This window comes from Lytechinus pictus, chromosome 18 (genome assembly GCF_037042905.1).
Source record: "Lytechinus pictus isolate F3 Inbred chromosome 18, Lp3.0, whole genome shotgun sequence".
In the NCBI taxonomy this organism is placed as follows: Eukaryota; Metazoa; Echinodermata; class Echinoidea; order Temnopleuroida; family Toxopneustidae; genus Lytechinus; species Lytechinus pictus.
Window position 1 is genome coordinate 9995882 of NC_087262.1, and position 18963 is coordinate 10014844.

At 35.0% G+C, this 18963-nt stretch overlaps 1 protein-coding gene across 2 annotated transcripts; it reads right to left on the reverse strand.

The window, feature by feature from the left end:
- Positions 1 to 9322: 9322 nt before the first annotated feature.
- LOC129281545 (vitellogenin-like) lies at positions 9323 to 18851 on the reverse strand. 2 transcript variants are annotated; one of them, XM_064113395.1, is made up of 3 exons: positions 18671 to 18851; positions 11452 to 12592; positions 9323 to 10635 (listed from the first exon to the last, which is right to left on the reverse strand). In XM_064113395.1, the coding sequence occupies exons 2-3, from the start codon at positions 11593 to 11595 to the stop codon at positions 9919 to 9921; spliced, it is 861 nt and encodes a 286-aa protein (XP_063969465.1). In that variant the 5' UTR covers positions 11596 to 12592; positions 18671 to 18851; the 3' UTR covers positions 9323 to 9918. The 2 variants fall into 2 exon arrangements, with proteins under 2 accessions (XP_063969465.1, XP_063969467.1); XM_064113397.1 differs by lacking the exon at positions 18671 to 18851 and adding an exon at positions 15790 to 16221.
- Between the last annotated feature and the right edge of the window lie 112 nt (positions 18852 to 18963).

An 18963-nucleotide genomic window follows, 5' to 3' on the forward strand; every position in this document is an offset into this window, starting at 1 on the left:
GTCAGATTTTCCGCGGACTAAATAGCCTTTAATTTTAGGTGAAACCCCCTTTTTTCATCGGGAAAACGTGCCCCCCCCCTTTGGAAAAAAATCCTGGATCCGCCCCTGGATGGCACAAGCCATTAGCACGCAGGGTCCGTGGAACATTTTTGTGTAAAGAATAGAGGGCTGATTATGCAAAATCACGATAAGATGATAATTTTTTACATTTTTAACATGTTTGCTGAAAAGTGGTGGGGAATTATGCCATTTTAGGATCCCAGTTCCACAGGCCATGACGTCACCCCCGGCCCGCCCGTCAGTTAACAAACATCAAAACAAAGAGCCAAAAAATTCACATTATACACCTGTGCAATTTTATATCGATACGTCATTATTTTAATACATTAAAATACAACACTATTTGGAACCTTTATTAAATGAACAACATTCTCATCATAATATTTTATCTATTAAAAATCAACTTTATTGATATATGATCATCCCTTTGCAATAAAAACTGGACGGATAATAAAGCTGATATATTTAAAGCAATAGGGGCAGAATGGGCTTTCAAGGACGGATTTATTATTATTGACGGTTCAATATATTTCATTAACACAGATCAAATGAGACAGGCAAACTGGAAATGGCATGCACTTTAAAAGATAAATAACATAAAAAAGCCGCGACCATCCAACGAAGATTGATATAACAAAGAGTGAATTAAATTTTCTACCTCGGTCAGTAAATTGAGTTTGGTACTTTTAACTAAATAACGCACCCTTTGAAATATAGTCCCCTATAAAAAAAAGCATTTAGCATTATTCCCTTTTGAAAACATCATGTGCACATCAGAAATCATTTTTACCCCAAATCACACATGAATTTAATGAAAAAAAAAATGTCGTTCTGAGTGGCTCGTATCCAATTTCTATTCATGTAATATATCCAGGGGCTGTTTCATAAAGCTATTCGTAAGTTAAGAGTGACTTTAAGAACGACAGGTGATCCTTCTTGTGGTTGATGATATTCATTCAATGGGTAACGGTGATTGTTTGACGCGTACGAAAGGTTCACCAGTCGCTCTTAACTTTCGAACAGCTTTATGAAACACCCACCAAGAGTGTATATAGAAGAACAAATTTAAGCAATAATGATTTTAATTCAAACTAATAGTACTCAAAATGAGAACTAGTAACATCACAGGGAATCACAAAAGTTGTATTTTCCGGGATGATACATCATTGTATAATACTTTTAAACATCATAATGTTTATTTGATTTCCTTTGATATAATCATATTGATCTTTTACACGAGAAATATATTACAAAATTAATCATGTATTTGAAAAATGGAAAATAATATTTGTATTCACTTCCATTTTCCAAAAATATTGATTGATTGATTGCATTTATTCTTTTTCATTCCAAAATTCAACAAAAGTTACAATATAAGGCAAAACACAAAAATGTAATATACAGAAATGAAAAAAGGGAACCCACTGGAAAGCAAAGCTTGTTGGTATGGGTTCCCTGCAATAAATAGTTAATTAAAGTATATCTTTGATCAATGAAATTCAAATCGTAAATTAATCAAATCGTAAATTGAGTAATTAAGTACAAGGAAGGTGCTAAAGATAGTCCAGGACCGTTGAAAACACTCCGCGTGACAGACTTACAATAGAATCATTCCAAAAGGTAAAATGTGTCAAAAAATAATCGAGGAAACCAAATGGAGTGAGATAAATGTAAAGACAGATTATGATCATCATCGACACATCAACAGAATATTTTCATGACCAAGAAGACGGTTAATGTTTTTATTTCAATACTTATGATATTAGTATGGCTATTACATACCTTTTTAAAAAGAGAGAAAGTATAAATCCTCCTGCTCTCTTTTTTGGAGTAAAGATCAGTCCTCTATCTGAATGTTTTTAATTGTGAACACTGTGTGTAATTACACCAGGATCACTATGTGTTTTGTCTCATTTGTATTTGTTGGTTATTTGCATCGAGCCTATAAGTCTAGGCTAAAACCACGACTGAACAGGCCACCTTATCTTATCTTGAATTATTATATATGTATTTTGTCATTGTTCAGGAGAAGTGGAGACCACTTTTGTATTTGTAGCTTGTTTATTATTTTAGTAATAACGTCGTGTTCTGTTTTTAAAGAAAGGATAAACTCCACAGGATTTGTTGGTTTTTATAATATAAAGAAAAAACAGTTTTATGAAGAGTAGTATAAAGATTGTTTCAATGAACTGCCGAGGTTTAGGCAATTCAGTGAAGAGAAGAGATGTTTTTGAATTATTGAAATTAAAGAATTATCATATATGCTGTTTACAAGATACACATTTTAACACTGATAAAGAAGATGATATAAAAAGATTTTGGGGAAACAATTGTTTTTTTAGTAACAAAACATCAAACGCAAGAGGCGTTGTGATTTTATTTCGTGATGATGTACCAGTGAAAGTAATAAGAACTGAAAAATGTAATGATGGAAATTTTGTTGCTATAGATATGATGTTATATGATTACAGTATTACTTTGATTTCACTATATGGTCCTAACACGGATAATGTCGGCTTTTATGCACACATTGAGAACTTAATATTGGATTTCAACAACCCGTTTACAATCATATGTGGTGACTGGAATTTGGTTCAGGATTTTGAAAAAGATACACACAATTATATCCGACTAAATAATCCCAAAGCGAAACAAAGGGTCGACGAGATGAAGATTAACTTAGAATTGATTGACCCATGGAGGGAATTGCATGGCAGTGATACAGTATTTACATGGCGTCAGCCTACACCTTACAAGGCTGCCAGATTAGATTTCTTTTTGATATCAAAAGAATTAATATCAGTAATTGACAGTACAGAGGTAGTACCTGGTTACAGATCAGATCACTCATGGGTAAACCTAACATTATGTTTGAATCGTGACAAAATCGGTCCCGGTTATTGGAAATTTAACAACTCCTTATTGAAAGACGGTGATTATACATGTAGAATAAGACAGCTAATTGCAGAAACTGTTGAAACTTATATTGTAAAACGTGACGGTGATATAAACTTCCCGCACGATAACTATGAGCATTGTAAATTTATGGTTAATGACCAATTATTTTTTGACACCTTATTAACTTTAATAAGGGGTGAGACGATTTCATATTCTGTGAATAAAAAGAAAAGAATGCGTGATTTAGAAAATGATTTAGAAAAAGAAATTGTAGCCCTAGAAATTGGTATGTTAAATGGACATGATACAAATAAATATATTGAGATGTTGGAAAACAAGAAAGTTCAGTTATATTTGATAAGAAAAGAAAAGATAGATGGTCTAAAGATGAGATCAAAAGTCAAATGGATGGAATTTGGTGAAAAACCTTCAAAATACTTCTTAAATTTAGAAAAAAGGAATGCAGTGAACAAACAAATAAATAGACTGATTGATAACGAAAATAAAACTATTTGTCTTCAGGAAAATCTTCAATCCGAGATTTTACGTTTTTATTCAGAATTGTATCGAAAGAACGAGGTCATTGATATTGATTTGAACACCTCTTTAAATTATGCTGATGTACCCAAGTTAACAGACTGTTTATCTCAATCTTTGGAAGGCGAGCTTACTATAGAGGAGATATATCAATCATTGTCAAATATGAAGAATTGTAAATCTCCCGGACTAGATGGGTATACAGTCGAGTTTTTCAAACATTTCTGGAAAGATATTAACTTTTTTTTGCTTAGATGCTTAAATTTTGCCTTTAAATCAGGTAGCATGTCACAGATTCAGAAACTTGGTGTGATATCTCTTATTCCAAAAAATAAAAAAGAAAGACTTTATCTTCGAAATTGGAGACCTATATCTTTATTGAATGTTACATACAAAATAGCTTCGGCATGTATCGCAAATAGACTCAAAAAGGTGCTTCCTTTTTTAATACATGAGAACCAAAAAGGTTTCATGGAGGGCCGGTTTATTGGTGAAAATATTCGACTGTTATATGATTTGCTTTTGTATACAGATGTGAACGATATCCCCGGTTTATTGCTTTTAATCGATTTCGAAAAGGCTTTCGATTCGATTTCTCACAGCTTCATTATAAAAGTTTTTAAATACTTTAATTTTGGCCCATCGATTATACAATGGTTTAATGTCTTCTATGAAAATATTCAATCTTGTATTGTGGTAAATGGACACCTCACTCCGAGATTTAGAATCGAAAGAGGTTGTCGCCAGGGGGACCCATTATCTCCCTATATTTTCCTCTTGTGTGCAGAGATTCTTGGAATTTTATTTAGAAATACAAGGTGTATTAATGGAATAAGGATATCTGAACAAAATTTGAAATTGATTCAGTATGCGGATGATACTTTACTCACGCTAAACGGTACCGCTTCGGAATTGAATATCGCATTAAATATTTTAGATGAATATGCTGCAATATCTGGATTAAAAATAAATATTCATAAGACACGAGCGATTTGGATAGGGCTAAATAAAAACAAAAAAGACAAGATACTTATTGATCGTAATTTAACATGGGTATTTGATGAATTCTTTAGATATCTAGGTGTTGATTTTTGTACGGATTTGCAGAAGATGGTACAATATAATTACAACGAAAAAATTATAGAAATAAAGAGTCAAATGACATCATGGTTAAAAAGATATCTAACTGTGTTAGGAAGAGTAACTGTGGTTAAATCCTTGTTGGTTTCTAAGCTTAATTACCTCATTATGTCTCTTCCGAATCCTAGTGACGAAGTTTTAAAGGATTTAAATTCATTATTTTACAAATTCATATGGGAGGAAAAACCGGACAAAGTTTGTAGGATTCAAATGTCCCAAACATATTTAAACGGTGGGGTTAAAATGATAGACATATATTCACACTGTCAATCATTAAAGATTTCTTGGATTAGGAGAATTGTAAACGGATCAATTGATAGTTACATTCTAAGCTTTCTTACGTTATCCTTGCCAAGACTACAAGATGTTCTTTTGTATATGACATATATGGGTAGTCACTACTTTCGAGAATTATCAAAACAGACCTATAACTCTTTCTGGAGTGAAATGTTTTTTGCTTATAGTAATTTCTTAACTATCTATTATAATAATCATGTCAATATACCTTCACATCCTTTATGGAATAATAACATAAAAATAGGCAATTTGCCAATATATATGAAGAAATGGAGTGAAAGGGGTATACGTTTCATTAATGATATTTTGGATGAAGGAGGGCATTTTTTATCTTTCAAAGATTTTCAGGATCTTTATGATGTCCAGTCAAATTTTCTTTTTTATCATTCACTGTGTGCTGCTATCAAGGAAGCCTACAAAAGGTCCACTTTCAATAGAATCCCCCAACCATTAATTCCAGATGTGCTATCATTTATTACTAAACATAAAAAAGGATGCTCGCATATTTATTCCATTCTATTGAAACGACGAAAAACAGAAAACAAAAGCTTTCTTAAATGGAAGTGCATATTTGATCTGAACGATAAAAGGTGGGAATCCTATTGCTCATTGGGTTTTCAGTGTACCATTGATGTAACATTGCGTTGGTTTCAATATAAGGTTGTGCAACGTATATTATTTACAAATGATTTGCTTTTCAAATTGAAATTAGTTTCAGTAAACAAATGCACCTTCTGCCGAAAAGAAATCGAAACGGTTTTGCATCTATACTCGGAGTGCAGGCATGTTAATCACATTTGGAAAGAGTTAGAGGTTTGGATTAGGACCAAAACCAGTGAGACTCTACACTTTTCAGATGAAAATAAAATATTCGGATTTATTGGAAAAAACAATTGTGCACTTAATTGTATTTTTATTATAGTAAGAAAAACTGTATATGATTGTAAAATAAACAATACAATTCCTCTTTTCAGTATCATTAAATCCTCAATAATCAATTATTATCAAAATGAGAAATACATTGCCCAACTTAATTTCAAACAACGCAGATTTGACAAAAGATGGTTTCGGTTGAAAAATCTTTTTACTGTTTGACTTCAACATGTAAAATTATTTTGTTATACTTGTCAGTTCATTGTTTATATCAGTGATTGTATTATTCATTGTGCTCTGTACCTATTGATTTTTTATTGCCAATAAAATCCCTGTGGAGGGGAAAAAGAAAGAAAAAAAAAAAAAAATAATAATAAAAATTTGTAATGTAAATATACCGTTTTTACCCAAGTAAGCCCCCCCTTGAAAGTGAGGACCTTTTTTTTTTCTTTTTTGCTTGTCAGATTTTCCGCGGACTAAATAGCCTTTAATTTTAGGTGAAACCCCCTTTTTTCATCGGGAAAACGTGCCCCCCCCCCTTTGGAAAAAAATCCTGGATCCGCCCCTGGATGGCACAAGCCATTAGCACGCAGGGTCCGTGGAACATTTTTGTGTAAAGAATAGAGGGCTGATTATGCAAAATCACGATAAGATGATAATTTTTTACATTTTTAACATGTTTGCTGAAAAGGGGTGGGGAATTATGCCATTTTAGGATCCCAGTTCCACAGGCCATGACGTCACCCCCGGCCCGCCCGTCAGTTAACAAACATCAAAACAAAGAGCCAAAAAATTCACATTATACACCTGTGCAATTTTATATCGATACGTCATTATTTTAATACATTAAAATACAACACTATTTGGAACCTTTATTAAATGAACAACATTCTCATCATAATATTTTATCTATTAAAAATCAACTTTATTGATATATGATCATCCCTTTGCAATAAAAACTGGACGGATAATAAAGCTGATATATTTAAAGCAATAGGGGCAGAATGGGCTTTCAAGGACGGATTTATTATTATTGACGGTTCAATATATTTCATTAACACAGATCAAATGAGACAGGCAAACTGGAAATGGCATGCACTTTAAAAGATAAATAACATAAAAAAGCCGCGACCATCCAACGAAGATTGATATAACAAAGAGTGAATTAAATTTTCTACCTCGGTCAGTAAATTGAGTTTGGTACTTTTAACTAAATAACGCACCCTTTGAAATATAGTCCCCTATAAAAAAAAGCATTTAGCATTATTCCCTTTTGAAAACATCATGTGCACATCAGAAATCATTTTTACCCCAAATCACACATGAATTTAATGAAAAAAAAAATGTCGTTCTGAGTGGCTCGTATCCAATTTCTATTCATGTAATATATCCAGGGGCTGTTTCATAAAGCTATTCGTAAGTTAAGAGTGACTTTAAGAACGACAGGTGATCCTTCTTGTGGTTGATGATATTCATTCAATGGGTAACGGTGATTGTTTGACGCGTACGAAAGGTTCACCAGTCGCTCTTAACTTTCGAACAGCTTTATGAAACACCCACCAAGAGTGTATATAGAAGAACAAATTTAAGCAATAATGATTTTAATTCAAACTAATAGTACTCAAAATGAGAACTAGTAACATCACAGGGAATCACAAAAGTTGTATTTTCCGGGATGATACATCATTGTATAATACTTTTAAACATCATAATGTTTATTTGATTTCCTTTGATATAATCATATTGATCTTTTACACGAGAAATATATTACAAAATTAATCATGTATTTGAAAAATGGAAAATAATATTTGTATTCACTTCCATTTTCCAAAAATATTGATTGATTGATTGCATTTATTCTTTTTCATTCCAAAATTCAACAAAAGTTACAATATAAGGCAAAACACAAAAATGTAATATACAGAAATGAAAAAAGGGAACCCACTGGAAAGCAAAGCTTGTTGGTATGGGTTCCCTGCAATAAATAGTTAATTAAAGTATATCTTTGATCAATGAAATTCAAATCGTAAATTAATCAAATCGTAAATTGTTCTGGATGAATGAACCAAGCCCCTCATGTTTGTTGCCTCATTGCGTCACGGGTTAGAATTTATTTTTATGTACCTTCTTCTTCTTCTTCTTCTTCCTCCGCTTATATCGGAGATCAACAGCAAGGTGCTGCATAAAGAATGTCCATCAGCAGTTAATGATTACAGAGAGGAAAGAGATGTAATACGGCTAATATGGAGTTTATAAAGGAAAGTCAATGTAAGCAAAATAAGCACATCATTTTGTAGGGAGGTGAGGTAAAGAGAGCATGGGAGTAACACCGCTGTTGTACCAATAGTACATAACAATAAAATAAAGAGAATATGAAAAAAAAATTCAAATTACTTGTATGGCCCATGATTTGTAATCCAATTGAAAGAAAAGAACAGTTGAATTAAAAAATAAATGATTATGTCTTCGAAAGAAAGTATGTACAGACCAGTGGCCCGATCAATCACAACTATGGAAAGCCAGCAAAGTCAACATATAAAATGCATGTTTGTTCAAACAAAAAAAATGATATGAATGTATATCCATTAATTCATTGATTTCTTCACAATTTGGTGTGTTCTCCTTTGTTTACAAAGGACGTTTTGAAAATTTCCTGTAGAAAAAAATATGACACTGATGGATTTCCATAGAGCTACGATTGATTGGATCAATCGTAACTCTTTGTAAGATGGGGCCTAGAGAATTGAAGAGATAAGTTGTGATGAAGGAACCCCCTCTCCCAAAAAAATAAAAAAGATAAATACATTTTAAAAAATGAATAAATGAATAAACAAATGAATGAATGAATGAATGGATGAATGAATGAATGGATGAATGAATGAATGAATGAATGAATGAATGAATGAATGGATGGATGAATGAATGAATGAATGAATGAATGAATGAATGAATGAATGAATGAATGAATGAATTAATTAATTAATTAATTAATTAATGAATTAATTAATCAATATTAATCAATAAGAATGAAATAAGTAAATTGAATTAAATTCAGCATTTTTTTCAATTCAGCATTTGAATGAGAGGATACGAAAGGATACGAAAATTGGCTGAAAAGCAAACAATTTTAAAAATAATAAGATTTCTTTTACGCAATAATACTCTCCACAGAATATTGTTGAAATCTCTGTGTCATTTCAAAAGAACAAAAGCTTCCAATGACTTAAAGACCCTGACCGGTGTAAAAACAGTCATATATCAAAATAAAGGTAATGATTCATACAATACAAATATATCAAAAATATTACATATATCTCCTTCCATTTCTGACAAATATTAAATAAAAATCTAAGAAACTGCTCCTCCAAAGTACGCTTCGATTGAGCACCCCCACGTCGCCTGGAAATGATGACGTCACGTTGTGTCAGGAGGGTTGTGATTCCATAGGTTTGTGTACAAAAGCATTGGGTATTTTCTTCCATTTCCATGTTATGAATCCATTTTTTTTTTTCGTTTTCAGATGAAAATGGCACTCAAAATTATTCACTGTTCAAATTGTTGTAAACCTACAACTATTCACTACCTTTTTTGTGATTTCTTTGTTTGGCTCTTATTGGGCCTAAATTGCTATGTCAGGAAAAGTTGTTATACATAATCTAAATGCAGATAGAATTGAAATCTGCGCCAAATAAGCAGGAAATAAAATATGGCAAAAACTAGTTCAAAACTGTAGATTTCATAAATTCAAGCTTGTGGGTAAAAATATATGTGATATCCCTCTGTGATAGAAGTGAAGAGAATGAAATGCGTAATCTGGAAAGCAAAAAATCACCCAGTTTTTCTGTGTACAAACCTATGGAATCACGACGCTTCTTACACAACGTGACGTCACGGTCTCGAGGCAGGTGAAAAGCACAATAAAGCCTATTTTCTAAGCGGGGTTCGAAGCCCGATAATTGGAATATTCACAAGCAAAATACTCAGCTGGGAAGCGGTGAAAATGCATAAAGCATAGTGTACCTTGCTGTATTTAGTAGCTTATAAGCTTTCGATTGGTATATAATTTATCAATTTCATTTTCGGGTCCGGTCTGGATCTTTAAATGGGTATTCACTATGTCTTCGAGGGTGCATCATGAGTCTTGTATTTGTGCTTGAGCACCTTAAGGAAATTGTCCGAGGACATCGCAGTGGCTTTGGTATTCATACTCAACCTGTCGAAAACCTTCGACGTCCTGTGCACCTCGTGGTCCTTTCCGGTGGACGATCCGGCAAACGAGCTCGTCGGAATAGGAGGTTTGCCCGTCCGATCGACGTTGGTGACCTGTTGCGCCGCGTTGCGCCATCGGTCAGACACCTTCTTCAGTCTCGTGAAGTCTTTCTTCGACTTGGAGTCCATGTACATCTCATGTATCGAAGCCGAGGATTTAGTAGTCATCGAGGTCGATGAACTCGAATGCAGCTGCTCGGGCGATGTAGATTTCGGACGCTCAACCGGACTCGAGTTTGAAGCTTCAGTCGTCGTTGTGGCGCGCGGTAACGGTGGAAGACTTGTCAGGGTGTCGATCGATGCTCGACGTCGTAAAAACGACCCGCTGGTCGACGACGACGGTGATGATGGCGAGCGGGAGGTCGTTCTGTGAATACTGCTCTGGCTGCTTGATTGATATCTACTGAACGGGTGGGGATCACCATGTGTAGAATCTGGATGTCGCAGAGTACCAAGGCACTCCGATCGACGTCGGGTTCGGTATAGATTCTCTCGGCGCTTTTTCTGTTCCAAGTTTAGATCGATGATTTCACGGTTGGCTCTCCGCAACACTTGTTCTTGCTGTGTAGAAAGATACGAATAGGACAAGTTTATTTCTTAATGCAAATTAAATCGACCCACATACATGTGAAGATAATACTTTGGTAGATAAAATTAAATTCATAGCGATTTTTTCCAGTGATAAAAACCTTCCAAGAGAGAGATAGAGGAGGGTTTGCAGTGCCCCGTAGGCCCGTAACACAAAACTTAGCAAATGATCGTTTGGCTGATTTACGATTGGTTGCATCGGATTATTTCTTTTGCAATTACAGAAATAGGGCCCTTGACTTCAAACCATCTTACAAGTCGATCAATCAATAATCTTACAGTTTTATACAATATTTGGATCTCGGAATCTATATAGACAAACTTTCTTTTTAATAGGGACCTCATATCGCGTAATTATTTATTTACCATCCTACTTGGTATTGTGTTTGTGTGTCATTTGCTTTACATTGATGACTTTATTGACTCTAAACTAACCCCAAAATGGTATGTCAATGGATATCCAGTAACAACTTTGGTCAATGTGGACCTTGTAACACAAAGGTTATCAATCGATCACTATATTTGAAAGATTGGTTCTGATTTGTTCGTGCAACGATGATCTTGATGTGGCATTTCATTTATTGATTAATCGCTAACTTTTGTGGAGTCAGTTTCACAGATGTGACTGTTCCATCTTTGATTTCCTGTATGCCTAATTTCAATTCATCACAAGACTGAAACGCTTCCAGTCTAATCTTGGAGCTACCAGACTGGTAAATGTTGATATCCAACCCGCCGGAAAAGAAAGGCAATTTGGGACCCTTCTGATCTATGCTTCTGTAACCTTACCTGATGCCTTAGCCTTTGGAGATCCTGATGTAGTCTTTCCTGATGGCAGCTATTGCGGCGGTAGAGGTGCATCGATGCATCCCTCTCCCCGGTGGCGACGGGTACAAGCCCAAGGTCGCTTAGGAAGGGTTCTGAACCATGCATCTCAAGTTTAGGGTCCGGGATGTTAAGTCTGACTGATCAGGTGATTCGGTCCTTGCTCTAAATGTTTGGTTCATACACAGTTATCCAGAATGAAATATTACGGCGACAAATATCGCTTCTAGGAAGGGTTCATACCCGTGTATCTCAAGTTTATTTAATCTGACTGATCAAGTGATTCGCTCCTTGCTCTAAAATTTCGGTTCAAACATGGTAATCCAAAATAAAAATTAATATGTTTTCAGACGGCAACAAATGCAAGCCCAATATCGCTTAATTATAAAATGATCAGAACCCGGCACTTCCAGTTCAAGGTCAGGGATGTTTTCTCTGACTGATCAAGACAGTGATTCACTCCTTGCTCTGAAAACTCTGTTCAAGTGCAGCTAACCAGACCAAGATGTTTAAAACTCAGTAGGCCTATTAAAAAAACGGGACTCTGTCGTTGCTCTATAGATTCATTTCAAATTCATTCCAACATGTCCGATGGCCTTTATTGCAACACGTGAACTATTCAGGAATGAACAGTTCTGAGAGACCAGGTGATGGTGAAAAGCTACAGTTCAGATTTGAGAGAGAATTAATGTATCAAGAAATCTCGCCTGGATGTTAAAGTTAACAAACAGTGCATTAACCGTGTTGACTATCACATCAGGAGGACGCAATGTTTGAATAGCCCAAAATGTATCAGATGTCCAAAGGGTTGCTTCACGGGATTACACACTTTAAATGAGCGAATGAGTTTTCAATTCACTGAGAATGATCCTTGAACATTGTCAACATGGTGTGAAAATCTGAGAGAGAAATTCCTCCATGCCAATGTTATCCTGCTCCGTGTACATCGATGGTGTTAACAAGATGATTAAACATTAGTGAATGGGGTTTACTTTCCAGAATGATGTTTGCATTTCGCGCTTTCCGTGTTTCACTATAGCTGCTGTTCGCCGTGAAACTCCTGTATAAAGGTGTGATTGTCTTGATGCCTTGTGATGGAAGATATCTGCAGGAAAAAAAAACACGAAACAACAATTTATTGGTATACACATATAAATATTAGCCAACACTTTAATGGCCAGCAGAGCTGAAAGGGCTAATTTACAATGTCATTACAAAGTAAAATTACAGATGAAAGTACAGTGTAGAGAATTGTAGGTTTTAAAGATAGATTGAATCCATCATAAAAATCAATAAAGATATATGTATTTCATCAAGTAAAACAATGAGATGCAGTGGCGGACCGTGACCCGGAGGAGACAAAGCATTGGAGGGGCACTGTATTGTTTGTGAACAATGCTGTGCCCCTCCAATGCTTTGTCTCCTCCGGGTCACGGTCCGCCACTGATGAGATTGATCAGAGAGAGAAAAGTGAGGAAGCAGGGAAGAGATGGCAGGAGAAAAGGAATGTATGATAAGAAAGTTGAGAGAGAGAGAGAGAGAGATATGGAGAGGGGGGGGGGGTGGGGAAGAGGGTGGTCGCAGAGACCATGGTCCATGCAGGGACTAAAGAGATGAAGCCAAAACCCCAGAACATTATAAATCATGATAAAAACTGAAAATAAGCACGTAAGTAATCATTCTACACAATTCACATTAATAATATATCCTGCAACATTTCATGTCAAACATAAGAATGGTGAAAGGAGAAAATGAGGGAGAAGATGATGAAGAAGAAGCTTAGAAGAAGAAGAGGAGGAGGAGGATAGTGATGTAGAAAGAGAGGTGGAGGAAGTAAAAGACAGGTGAAAGAGATAAAAGAAGAAGAAGAAGGAGGAGGGGGAGAAGAAGATGAAGTGGAAGAGGTGGGGGACGTCTGAATGTAAATTCATTTCTAATACAAGTCATAAAAATTCAGATGTAAATTGGAGGCATGCAGGCTAATTTTTTCCCCAAATCAAATTTGTAGGTGTCTCGACAAAAAAATAAATGATAAGAAAAAGACTGATTTCAGCATTTGATAATGAAAATTGCCAAAATCTTTTTCTTATAGGCCTATAAAGCTCAGAAATATGGGGGAAATACACGTACTGGCGCATAGAAGGAATCCGGGGTCGACCCCTACCAAAAAGAGAGTGCTGCTGCTGCTACTTCTATTACTACTATACTACTACTACTACTACTACTACTACTACTACTACTACTACTACTACTACTACTACTACTACTACTACTACTACTACTACTACTACTATACTACTACTACTACTTCTACTACTACTATTACTACTACTACTACTAGTACTACTACCACTACTACTACTACTACTGCTGCTACTACTACTAATACTACTGCCGTGATAATAATAATATATGCCTGTGATTTATAATGCGCCAAATCCACTCTTTAGAGTGCTCGGGCACAATTAATCGTAAGCCCATTACTATTTTTTTTATGTTGCTAACCACTCCATCTTAGAAACTAAAAACAACAATAAAAAAGCGTGAGGTTAATTCAAACAGATGGTATAATACGTGACTTGGTTGAAACGGAATAATACAGTATTAGTGTTTATGAGACTGGATCTGATTGAAACGGTGATTGATTAGGTCTGCACTGGTTGTTTCATCTATCATGTCTATGAAAATCCACATAAAGAAAATCATTTTCATAAATGTATCATGATGATTCCCGATCACGATTTACATTCTGGTCATAAAAATCGTACTACAATATAGTATCAAGCAGACACAAACATGAATGTTTGCAAATCTATATAGACAATGAGCTACCACTGGCCTATGCATCGCATCTGAACATAATGATATAAATATAGAGTTGGAGTTTTGCCAACGTTTTTACCCCCACTGTAAATACAAAAGTTTCGAAAGGGCGTACGTGATGGACCCTATATTAAATGTGAAATTGAATTTCTGTTCACAACTGATAGGCATTTTGATAATTTAAATTATTATATATTAGTACGAGTATTAATTTGTACATAGTTTTATTCGTTTCTATTCTAATATACTATTACCATGATTACATTCTATTCTATTCTATTCTTTTCTATTCTATACTACATTATTCTATTCTATCTTATTCTATTCTATGCTATTCTATGCTATTCTATTTGCTATTCTATTCTATTCCATTCCATTCTATTTCCATTCCATTCCATTCCATTCTATTCCATTACATTATATTCTATTTCATTATTTTCTATTCTATTCCATTCTGATTTTATTATTTTCTATTCTATTCCATTCTGATTTCATTATTTTCTATTCTATTCCATTCTGATTTTATTATTTTCTATTCTATTCGATTCTATTCAGTGGCGTAAGGAGTTCAAACTTTTGAGGAGGCGAGATATGATATATCGAGGAAAATTTATTTTAAAAAAAGTTGCGAGCGAGCTAGCCAAAATATAAATATCTTTATTGGAAAATTCAAATTTTGTAATAGATCTTGACATAAGTTTTTCAGAAGAAAATTTCACCCTCATACTCTCTTTCCTTTTTTTTCTTGGTCGTGATTTTTTTTTTTTTTTTGGGGGGGGAGAGCCCCCAAACCATCCATCTGCACGCCCCTGATTCTATTCTATTCTAACATATTCTATTCCATTCCATTCTATCATATTATATTCCATTTCATTCCATTCCATTCCATTATATTCCATTCCATTCTATTCCATTCTATTCCATTCCATCCCATTTTATTCCATTCTATTTTATTCTCTTCCATTCCATTCCTTTATATTCCATTTCATTTCTATTCCTTTCTATTCCATTCTATTCCATTTCATGATTCCATTCGATTCTATTCTATTCCATTCGATTCTATTCTATTCCATTCCATTCTATTTCCATTTCATTCCATCAATTCTATTCTGTTCCATTATATTCTATTCCATTCTATTCTATTCCATTTCATTATTCCATTCCATTCCATTCTGTTCTGTTCTATTCCTTTCTATTCCATTCTATTCCATTCTATTTCCATTCTATTCCATTCTGTTCTATTCTATTCTAGTGTCTATTCTATTCCATTCCACTCTATAGCATTTATTTTCTATTCTATTTTATATATCATTCTATTTCATCATATCCTATATTCTATGCTATTCATTTTCGATCAACAAAAGGCATTAGGCGGCAACATTAAGAAAAGATCTGATGCAGTTCGATCTTAACAATATATGTATATAAATTCAAGGGCAGATAACAAATAACGACAATTTTTACAGAGTATACACTTACATCACACAGGTACTATTTCACCGTAAACGGAGAAGAAAAAACGGCATGATTACAACAATATTCCGTTTTCGCATAAACAAACGTCCACTTGGAATCCACGGTTTATAAAAGCAGTGTCGAAAAAAAGATTGAAACGTACGTTTTGATGTCAACACTTAAAAGGTGTTAAATACACGTATAATCACAAGATCGTAGAACAATTTGCTGTAATGATAATGACTGATTATACTCAACGACCGCCACTCATCCACTGACAGCAATCTGTAGATGTTTTGAGTACCTGATATGATTACCAAGTGTGCAAAATTGTACCAACGCGATCCACGTTGGTGTATAGAGAAGAAAGAGAGAGAGGGGGGGATAGAGAAAGGGGGGGGGGTGTAAATAAAAACAATATCACATGTTCCCTCACGTCTAGTGTCAGATTTGTGTGGATCCAAGTTCTTGGCCAAAGATCAAAACCGCTCTGAAAGGGAATACCGATATCATAATACTCGGGTGACCTCGAGGTCACGAAAAGAACTTGTAGCTCGTCCCCACTGTCCCAAAAATAATTCACATTACAATATTTCACAATACGATACTTCTTAGCTTTTACACCTGTCCTAAAAATATTCTCAAAATTTCTCGCCTAATAATAGTATTTTGGGGAGGGATGTTGCCCCCAAATTGTAAGAAAACGTATCATGCTCAATCATTGTATCTATTGTATTTTCTATACCATCGAATATGAATTTGAAATCTGGCCGATTGATATGATGTTTTATGTAGATTACGGACTCGCTCGCTTCACCCGCTCGTAAACTTGCCCTAAAGGTGCACCGTGTAACATTAACTAGATCCCTCAAGTTTTGTGCCTCATTACCCCTCTGCTTAAAATCATGCCGTCTATAAACAAACAAATTAAAATGACTAGACGGTCAATTGGGTGCAAGTTATATAGTCACAGGCCTAATCAGGGGCGGATCCAGGATTTTCCAAAAGGGGGGAGGAAATTTTTGACAAGCCCCCAAAAAAGTTTTCAACCACAAATTAAGGATATTTCGTACCCAAAAAATTTGACAAGCAAAAAAAAAAAAGGTCTTCCATTATCAATTAATTATTAATTAATTAATTAGTGCCCCCCCCCCCCTGGATCCGCGCCCTGGCCTAATTACTCCATTATAGTAAAATATGACTAGATATAAATAAATCAAATAACAGTTTCTCCCAAGTGACCCCGTCATTTAGCTATATAGGGGCAGCGCCAGGATATTTTGATGGGGTGGGGGGTCAGGACGATCTTAATGTGACGGCATAGGCCTATATTTTCAGAAACCAAAATTAGACATCTCATTTTCATTAACTTCATGCTCCTTTCTCCCTCCTTTTATTACTTGGAGAAAAAAAATCACAAGGGGGGGGGGTGGACCAGAATCTCATCCAAAGTCCTAACCTCCAACATCATCCTCATTTATCATAACTCCACATTGTCAGTAGGAACTCGTTAAACATGTTTATACAAAAATAGCCCATGCAGCTCTGCATATTCATGGTATTGTGCAGCTATTATTAATGATGGCATCTTCTGTTCAATTTCGTTTGGTTGGCCCACCACTAGGGGTAATTTTGAAGGGAGAATACCTAGCTACAATGCCGCGAGAGAAAGCCACCTTTGTGCTCGATTTTCTCTCTCTACCATTATTCTCTCATGAATAAAGTTCATATCCGTGACAATTTTTTTTTTCTTATGCATGGTTCTGTGCTGGGGCGGATCCAGGATTTTCCAAAAAAAAAGGGGGGCGCATTTTTCCAAGGAAAAATTTGACAAGCAAAAAAAAAGAAAGAGCTCTTCACTTTCAAAGGGGGGGGGGGCACACACTTCCCTTTCAATGGCATTTTTACATTACAAATTTTAATTTTGCTTCTCAAGGGGGGGGGGGGGGCACGGGCCGGCTGTGCCCCCCCCCCCCTGGATCCGCCACTGGCTCTGTGGAAGGCAAGCAATGCCATCCACCCAACACGAACTGAACATTGAACTCTGATTTCATTTCCTTTTATTGATTTTTTAAGGATAACTGTGTGTTTCTTTTTAGAAGACAATATTATAATTTGGTTTTGCACCCATGTACCATGTACTAGTTGTTGACCTCTTTATACAACCGCAGGTCCATGATTTCTTTTAAATAGTGCATTTTGTTCCAAAAAATATGACAAGAATTTTTTTTTCACTCATTATAATGATCGAAGGGCATTTTGGTGTCCTGTTTCACTAACAATTGAAGGAAATTTTGGTTTCCAGAAAAAAAAGGGACAAGCAACAAAAAAGGAGCAACTCTTTCCCAAAATGAAGGAAATTTGGGGTTTTTCTTTTGGGGATCAAATTTTACGGGTTGCGCCCGGTATTAGCGCCTGTTATAGAGATATAGGATATTTGAATTCTTGAAAAACTGCTTTAAAATACAAAAGTATGTCCAGTCATATTTTACTGTAATTATTTCGGGTCAGAAATGACTCCTTTTAAGTCAAAACAGGAAATAATAAAATATAACCGACACAACAGTTGCATCCAGATTACACATGTCATATACATAGTGATTTTTAAAGATATTGTTTATTTCTATTTCTATGTGTCAGAAAGTTTTTTGCATCTTAATTCTTTTAGAAAAGCCAAAATATCCTATCCAAAGGAAAGGAAGACCGCACCAATCATCATATTTATTCCAAAAAAAAACAGCCCTCCTCTTATAGACATCGGGATAGACCTATCTCGCAGGAAGTCGACCAATGATGCCATATATTTTGTGCCCCCGCATATATGGACACCATCACATGTTTGAGCCCCCTCCCTCATCAAAATCTTGCTACAGCCCTGTTTAAGTGTGAAAAAAAGACTGCTTACCTGAGTTTGGATCTAGGCAGAATAAAGTATGAATTCCATATTTGTTTTATAATATCACAAATTATAGGATCGATGTTACAGATTCAGCGACTAAAAAACGATCAAATCAAATTCATTCCGTGTATTTAAATGCTCTAATAATCCTGTTGCCTGTGACCTAACGAGGAACTTCTATATCCATGTTATTCAAATGTCAATCACCTCTTTTCCCTGAATCGGGTCGCTTTTATCGTTTCGCCGATTTATGCAAATCCTTAAATTAAACATAAAACAGGATATACTGCAAAGGGCAT

What these genes read in the sequence shown, in the direction of transcription:
- LOC129281545 (XM_064113395.1), bottom strand. Translation starts at nt 11,595, where the DNA reads ATGCATGGTTCAGAACCCTTCCTAAGCGACCTTGGGCTTGTACCCGTC. An exon ending in TCCAAAGGCTAAGGCATCAG is followed by an intron (nt 10,636 to 11,451) that starts GTAAGGTTACAG and finishes CTTTCTACACAG; the next exon opens with CAAGAACAAGTGTTGCGGAG.